The sequence below is a fragment of the Vicia villosa genome, linkage group LG2, assembly GCF_029867415.1.
Source record: "Vicia villosa cultivar HV-30 ecotype Madison, WI linkage group LG2, Vvil1.0, whole genome shotgun sequence".
Taxonomy (NCBI): domain Eukaryota; kingdom Viridiplantae; phylum Streptophyta; class Magnoliopsida; order Fabales; family Fabaceae; genus Vicia; species Vicia villosa.
This window is the reverse complement of record NC_081181.1, coordinates 105,896,341-105,905,376: the sequence shown is the minus strand read 5'-3', so window position 1 is coordinate 105,905,376 and position 9,036 is coordinate 105,896,341. Positions and strand designations below refer to the sequence as shown.

The 9,036-nt window shown below is 36.7% G+C and overlaps 1 protein-coding gene across 1 annotated transcript; it reads right to left on the bottom strand.

The window, feature by feature from the left end:
* Positions 1-5,838: 5,838 nt before the first annotated feature.
* On the bottom strand, positions 5,839-8,080 carry LOC131651744 (uncharacterized). Its single transcript, XM_058921434.1, has one exon. The coding sequence runs from the start codon at positions 7,955-7,957 to the stop codon at positions 5,990-5,992; it is 1,968 nt and encodes a 655-aa protein (XP_058777417.1). The 5' UTR covers positions 7,958-8,080; the 3' UTR covers positions 5,839-5,989.
* Between the last annotated feature and the right edge of the window lie 956 nt (positions 8,081-9,036).

The following is a 9,036-nucleotide window of genomic DNA, read 5'->3' as shown; positions in this document are numbered from 1 at the left end:
TATTTCAAATCCAGTCCCAACCACTATTTCAACCATGCAGTTAACCACCTCGCCAAAATCGTAAACGAACCACCCAATACCAAGAAGGAAGCTCCTCCAGATCATTCAGCCAACGCAACGAGGCGGGTTCCTCAAGAATCCAACTAAGTCTCGACTTTGGTCCATGGGATGAAAGTGACCACGGTGACCCACTCATATCACAAGCCTCTCACCACCGTAGCCCATATGGCTACGCAACACCAACCAAACAATTTTCCTTTTATCAAGAAATTTCAAGTGCCGTCGGGTGCTACCAACCAGAAGTCATAGCTCCACCTCCTCCCCCACCACCATTTCAAAGCTATGAGGGAATGGGTAACAGACTTTACGACAACCGACTTCCAGGACGCTACGGTGGCCTTGACGAATTCCTTGACACCGAAATTATTGATGGAACACTTCTGGGCCCATCCATACAGACACAACAGGAACCACAAAGGGGAAGGGGGTGGAGCTCGTCGTACACGTCCTCAACATTATATACGCGCTCCTAGATGTGGAACCGACGAGCGTTACGATGATGACAGACACTAATCGTATTTTAATTTTCTCTTTATCAGTTGTTGTTTCAGTATTTTAATTTTCTAATGTATCTGTCAGTTTAAATTAATGAAATCGTTTGTTTCCGACTTTTATCCACTATCGTACGTTACATATAATCCTTAAAAAAATTAAAAAAAATTAAATATATACATAGGCGCCATTTGAAATGGCTAACCTAATTTTTATTGGTCATAAGCGCCATTTCAAATGGCGCGTGCTCCCATATTTTAAATGTTGGCGCCATCTGGTATGGCGCATACTCCTGGGTGTGCAGTCAAACCTAGACACTTTAATAAATTTCTCCAAAACATAGTTTTTTTGGTATTTTTTTTAAAAGGTGGTTATTTAAATTTTATTTCCTTATAAGGTCGCTTCATATAACAATAAATTAAAATATTTTATTTTTACTATGTTTTCTACACAATTAAACAATTTGGTGATGTTAAAGTAAATTGGATTAATTGATAAAGAGTTGGCTCATGCATAAGATATTGTAGGTTTAAGTTCTGATGTCCTTTCTAGATCTTGAGGTTTATCCTGGCTCTAATACATAAACTTGTTTGTATGTAAAAAAGACCTGGTGATGCCTTTTTTATTAATTCAACAATTTTTCTCAAATTGATTTTGACATTTATGGAAAGGTGATACAAAAAGATCAGTTCAATTCGTATTCTATTTAGTCTACTCTCAGGTTGAATAATGAGAATGAAGTTTAAGATGAAGAGAGATATGGATATGTGAGATAAGAAGCATTTAGTTGGAGGAAAAAAAAAAGAAAGAAAAAAAGATAGAAATAATTCAACTGAGGAAATATTAAAGGGAATTTCTTTATGCACCCATATAGGGTGGAAAACACTCTTGAAAACTCCAAAATACTATTCGGATATGCATATCTGAAGTCACCCCTATCTCATTTTAAAATATTTCGGATATGCATATCCGAAAATACCATGAACCAATTTCGGATATGCATATCCGACATATACTCAGAGCCCTCCATTTTTTAAAAACAACAACATTGCATTGTTACAATCGGAGCATCACAACAGAAATAAATACCTCTTATAGACCGACAAACTGTAACGGAAATAAAAAAATGTAGACTAAAATAAAACACCGAAATGTCAAAATATAAATAAAAATAGTTGTTCAGACAAGTGAAAAATGTCAAAATATTACAACACTGAAAAAAAGTCATAAATAAAACATAAATAAGGAACTACTACTGAGTATGTCTACTGCAAACTCCCTGCGACCACCTTTGCCTCCTATACGCCGTCGCACCAGACACCTCATTGACCATCCTTTACATTATGGTAACCATCTCTAAACCGGCCTACTCAATGATCCATCTCTCCAATGCCTCATGCCCAATCAACTGTATCCGCTGGCATATCGACAAGAGATCTGTGGCGTGGTCATCCTCAGCCTGCTGGTTGTCCAAGATCTCCTCGTACGCTGGCCTAGGTGGACATCCTTGAGCATCGAGTGTCATGATAGAATGTGACACCAGATAAAACCATGTCACGTAACCATCTACACAGTGTCAGCTCTGGGTGGTCCACATACGCCGATACTCCTATAAGACTAGATGATGCGCTCAATCCTCAAATATAGTAGTGAGCTCTTTACGAGTAACGGTGTCAGGAGCAGCCTCAACCCAAACTGTCTCATGCACCTCCCCGGCAGATATCTGACCATGGTGTTGGCCCCACATGCCAACCATCCGGAGTATAATGCGGTGCGGCCCAATAGGACAACATCACCGTAACTACTGAAGGGTGTCCAATTGATGTCATCGTGAGAAGTGTGGTCGAGGTATACAGGACATGGCCCCACTTTCTGATCCCCCCTTTAGAGGACGTATTGTGCAGCCTTGGGCATGACGTTAGTGTGCAACGGATCAGGATCATAGCCGTGGATACGGTGGAAGTAAGAGATAATCCAACTCTAAAACACAAATATGATAACATGTTAAAACACAAACACAAATAAGAGCTTAAAATGTGATATAATTAAAAATAAATGTACGGTGAGGAGTGTGCAAGAGCCACTCAACTGTTTGGTCTTCCAAATGCACGCTTCATATAACTTCTAGTACATATTTACCAGAATGGCGGCCCCCCGTTTCACTCGTGAATTGTAGTCAAATCAATAAAATATCTGAGGTATGTCATGTCCATGTAGGTGGCACTTATGTCCACAAATAGGGACGTGTCGACCAGGAACATGAACCAACACTGTAAGGTGCAAGCTCTATGATACTTAACAAAAATTAAAGTACAAGCATGGCGAGATTAAGAATAAAGAAGATCAACTATCATAGCACAAAGTTGCAAGCAACGCGAAAATACATGGATAAAGTGAACATGCAAGGTAAAAATTAAAAAAAAAAAGTTCAGAGCAAATTTCGGAAGTGCATATCTGAAACTGGTTAGAGGTGTTTACGGAGATGCACTTCTGAAATTACATGCGACAACCATTTTTTACAGTTGTCATTTCTTGCCCTAACTCATACAAAATGCATTTTTTACATACAAACAATATCATTGAACATCAACAACTTTATTAAACACCATTAACCTAATTTCTAACAACCCTAATAACATTTCAAGCTAGAGTTGAAAGCAGTGGCGGAGCCAGGAATTTTATACAGCCTGGGCAAAAAATTTACACCATTGATTATTTACCTGTTTTAATTTTCACACCCTATTTTCACTATTTTTGCCCCTGATTTTGTCTAAAAATCAACTATTAAATTGTGGGGATTACATAGAAAATAGAGGTTGAGCCCGGGCGCTTGCCCGGGCTAGCTGGGCCTTGGCTCCTCCCCTGGTTGAAAGTGTTGGAAACTTATAATTTTTGGAAGCTTGAGTACCACTTGAATGGAGCTTAGAGCTTTGGATTGGAGTTTGAATAAAAAATGTGTCTTGACTAGGACTCGGTAGCAATGAGTTTGAAGAAGGAAATTTGAGTTTTGAACAAAATATGAGAAGTGGTGGTGACTGTTTGTGTTTTAGTGAAACCCCAAAATATTTCGGAGATGCATCTCCGAAAATATCTTTTTTTTTAAATGTTGTCTCGGAGATAAATCTCCGAAATAACTCATTTTTTTTAGAAAAATATGTATTCGAAAATGCATATCCGAAATATATGAGTATTTTTGGGATTTTATCGCAAGTATGTGAATATGCATATGGGTTCATAAAGAAATTCTCATACTAAATAATGGACCCATTAAGCACTTGAGACATGTTAAACCAGAAAAACCCATCCAAAATTCAAATGTGGACCCAAGTCAGGTGCATGTATTGTTTGTCAAGGAAATGCAATTTTGGGAGGCCCTTTTATTTTGTGTCAAGTAAATCTTGGAATATCATCAAAGTTGTGTGCGAACTAGCATCAAATTTGCTACACATTCTGCTTACCAGAGTTATTTTGATGTTGTCCTGTGTTGTTCGATTATCAAATGCTCCTGTTTTGTAGGAATTTGGTCTCATTTTATCAGGCAGTTTGGCTTGCGTCGGGTGCTACCAATTTCGTTTACACTACTATATAATGTACCTAAAATAGCTAATGTAGCTTAAACAACTAACTACAAATCAAAACATAAGAGATATAATTTTTTAAAACTTACCAAATCAAATTGATGAGAAGTAAAAGCTTAAATGTATGAGATATGAGATGCTGGAAAGGAAGGGAAAGAGCTCAAATGGTAGAGGTTTGAATGAATGGATGATAAACTTGAATGTGTGAGTTCAAATATTTTGTTTTGAGAAGTTTTAGAAAATGAAGGAGGAAAAGGGAAGGGTCAAGCGTGAAGATATGAAACAAAACCGTCCAGAGATACATATTCGGACCACCCGCTAATTTTTAATTAAATGGAATTTATAGAGATACATCTTCAAATGTATTTTTTAAGCATACGAAAATATATTTTCGAATTAAATTTTTAACATAATATAGCGCCTCTTCAATTTGATACGAGAAATTACTTTAAAATAATGCGCCTAGAGACAAGTCATAACTTTCCATGATCCAAAGAGGCTTGCGCTTTGATGGGTTCAAAGAGATTTGCTTAGGTGGACCCTAAAAGGATTGCTTACACTATGCTTGTGAGCGTGTAATCTTGGAATAAAATCGTCAACGTGCTTCTAATACGAAGGCTCAAGAAAAATCTCTTCAGCTTCCTACCTTTATTTTCACTTTTCCTTGAATTTTGAATTTATTAAATGCATAAAAGTTGTATCTGTTGTACTTCAATGTCCTCTTGCCAATTTCAAGTCTAATTTGACATAACTCTAATCCTTTTTCTATATATTCATCTTTTAGTTGATTCTTTAACTTCTATTCTCTATCACATAAACTTCATCCAATAGAATTGTAAGTGAAATTTTAAACATAAAATTGAGATCAAATACACAAATTCTGAAACTTTAGGTTTTATGTATAAACTTAATTCACTACATTTACTTGAACTAAGTTAATGTATTTTTCATAGACTTCAAATTTCTAGAGATCTCAAAATTTTAAAATTAAAATGTTTGTGAGAGGTCCTAAAATTTTAAAACCTTATAACTTGTTCATCTATACTAACACGTAATTCACATGATACAAGAAAATTTGATACAAATCCATGAAATTAAAATCACAAATATAATTTCATACAATGAGATGCTTCAATATCTATGGGACAAAAAAATTAAAACACTTGTTATTCTTGGACATTTTCAAGATAGACTGCTTACAAAGGACATGGCCACACGACATCAACATTGGAGGATTATCCTCAGTTGCTAATTCCTTCGAGAGGCAAGACAAACACAAACAGGATGGACTGAAATTTCCCATTGCATCTCAATTGACACAGGTAAGTTGTAACTGGTCCATAAATTGTCATTCCCGCTTCTTTCCTGCCATGACATTCATACATTAAAGGAGAGCAAGCAAAAACTGGATCCCTGCTGCTACAGTCACACTCAATTGTCTGTTAGACAGGAAAGTAATGTGTAGACATGTCAAAGTTTCCAGGCCACAGTAGACAAGCGACAAAAGCATCTTTAACAGAACTGTGTCTACAATTTGTAAGGCCATAAAGCTAAGATACACTGAAAATGGAAGCAAAAGACTATGGTTGGTGGTGCATCTACTCATTTGCAATATTCTAAGAACAAAGAAATACCTGGACAGGGGAAAAAATAGAAGCAAATATAATACACATCAAATTTATAATTAGAAAACAGTAGAACCACAGTATAAGTAACTGTATGGCAAGTATTGCTCATTTTTTATTTTATTTGATGCAAAATTTCTAACTCAAAAACTGACACTCTAGCAGATACAAAGTTATAGAAATATTTATCAATGACATTGCTAAAGTTGTTGCACTACTAACTACAGAAAGAATCTAATCCAGCACAACTAGCTTCTGATACTCAGGGCCAGCAATGGCAGCTTCCATGGCTTCTACAGGGCTTACATCACCTTCATTATCCAAGAACAATGTCAGCAGATTCTTAGAAAATCCACTCACCAGCGCCACTCCTTTCTGAGTGGCTGGCACCGGGGTCGCCTTTGAGTCTCTCAGATTCCAAAAAACTATCTGAGGCACAGAAGAACCATACCCTTTCTCTTTATACTTCCTAGTGATTGCTTGGTAATCTGTCTCCCAAGAGTTTGCAGAAGCTTGATCAAACTCCATGTCACTGAATACAAATATCCTCTTAATCATCTGTTCCTCCTTGAGTTTCCCATTTACAGCCACATCCAATATTCGGTCAAACACCTTCTGGAAATCAGTGTTATACCCCCAATCCATGTTCCTCACAAACTCTGTTTTGGACTTGAGACTATCCCCCTCAATCAAATGAAGCTGAGGCTCGGCACTGAAAGTAATAACCTTCCCTTTCCAGGGTTCCGCACTCAATTCAGACACCAACAATCCCAATGCAACAGATACCTCCATAGGGATCCCACACATACTCCCAGACACATCACACACAGCAAGACAATTACTCATCTTTCCTTTCTTGAGCAAATCATCAACTATTCTCTTCCATTGCAGCTCAGCAACTTCCCCACCATCTCCATCTTCCAAAGACTCTATAATCTCATGGGGAAGCAAAGCACCGGCTGCAATAGTAGTCTTCCCTGCTTTCACATCCTCCAAGTACTTCTCAAACCTCTCCTTATCATGCTTCAAAAACTTCTCTTTATAAAACTTCATGGCCACAGAAGCAACCCTATTGTAAGGAAGCAAATTCCATTGATTAGCCCCAATAAACACCTCAGGCAACTCCAAGACCTTCCTCAAGGGCACCAACACATCCTTCCTCAAACGATCGCGAACCCTATAAGCATAATGAGCCTCCTCCACACCCTCATACTCCTCCCTAGGGAAGATCCTCTTTGCAATGCTCTCACACAAAAGCGTAGACCTATCAAAGGAAGAGTCAACTGAAGGACACCATTTTGCAGCAAGACTAATTTTTGTGGAAGACCCAGATTTCAAAAACTCCAGATCTTTCTTCAAGCAATCAGCAAAATGATCAGATATAGCATCATGAAGCGATCGGAAATTGGAGTCACGATTGTAACGTTCAACCAGCTTCTTAGCCAATGCAATCTTCTTCTCCTCCTTCAAAGAGTGAGCGGTTTCTTTCTCAGCCTTAGCTCTGGCTGCCACCTCTTCAGTCATCACAGAGTCTTTCGCAGTACCTTTCCAGCCTTTGTTGTCGTCGTTCTTTTTGGTTTGTTTCTTCTTTGTTTTTCTTTCACCAAAAGGGGCTGATGTAGATGAGCGCTTGTTTTTGGATCCACGTTTCCTCTGAGTCCACTCTTCTTTCCTAATTTTACGAATCTGCGAACCTTCTAGGAGACGGTAAAGGATCTCAGGGAGATCTTTGAAGTAACCAAAGTCAGCGAGGGAGGGAACATTGGAAGCTAGGGTTTTGGGGTGATGTTGGTGAAACCAGAGAGCAGCGGAGTAGAAGCCTTCACGATCGGACTTACCGGTACCACGAACACCACGGAGGTTACAGACAAGTTTGAGGGCGGTGAGTGGGTTTTGGGACCAAGCAAGCTGAAGTCTCTGAACGAGTGTTTCAGAGGGAGTGTCAGGGACGACATGGAAGAAAAAGTCGAGACAGGGGTTACCTGTGGAGAGAAATGTTGGTGACATGTTCTCGGTTAACCCCATCGGTGGCTGCCGGGTTGCTCCTAGGGAATTGAAGTTGGCTACCATTTGATCAATGAAACCGTCGTTAGTGATTGTGGCGGTGGTTTCAGCGGTGGTGATGGTTTGAGTAGTGGTGGGGTTGGGGTTTGATTTGAGAGTGTAGATCTCAGGTGGGCCAACGAGAGTTGTGGCGGCCATGATGATGAGATGAAAGTTTGACGAAAAAGGGGAAATTTGGATTGAAAAGGACAGTTGTGTAGGGTTAAAGAAGGAGGATGCGAAAATCGAAGAGGATTTGAGTGCAATTTATAAACCGATTTGCGTGGGATCCAAGTATTTCTGACAAAGCAAACGCGAATCTTATTCATTAAGTAAAATACTTTTCTCTACTTGTATTTATGGCGTGTTTGGATTTATTAGAAAAAAAATAAAGTAATGAAAAAAAATAAAAAAAATAAAGTAATGAAAAAAAAATTAAGAAAATGAGATGATTTTGTTTCATAGAGGTGGTGTTAAGTGAAAATAAAAAAAGGATAAATATTTAAAACAGAAAATATTACAATATAAATATAGTTATTATTTTATTTTTTTATCAAATAAAGATAGTAATATTATGTAAAGATCATTATTATGATTATTATTAGGGAAAAGTTAACATGTACCCTTAGGGCACATGATAATGAGATATTTATAGAATTATTTTCTTGAAATGCATTTATTCAATGTATCGAAACTTTAAATATGACTTTATTGTATTTTATTATATTTAACTTTTTTTAATTATAGTATCCTTAATATGTGCCCTTAGGGCACATGTTAGCATGACCCTTATTATTATTATTATTATTATTATTATTATTATTATTATTATTATTATTATTATTATTATTATTCTTATCTTAATATCTTAATTTTAATTTTATCTTAAACTTAATCTTATCTTAATCTTAATTTTATCTTATCTTAATCTTAATCTTAATCTTAATCTTAATCTTAATCTTATATTAATCTTAATCTTATCTTAATCTTAATATCTTAATCTTAATCTTAATCTTAATCTTAATATATATAAATTCAAGGTTGTCATGATGGCAACCCTAGCCACATGTCACCTTGGTAACAACTCTAAACACAAACCCTTATTGTAATTTTACTAATTTGTCCCTACATTAAAAATAAATAATAATATAATATAATATTCAACTACCACAATTAAAAATACTATTATTTATAAAAATTATAATTATTTATCTATTATCTAACCTACATTCCTATTA

Bases quoted from the DNA above. Each gene is read 5' to 3' on its own strand.
- LOC131651744 (XM_058921434.1), bottom strand. From the start codon at position 7,957: ATGGCCGCCACAACTCTCGTTGGCCCACCTGAGATCTACACTCTCAAA.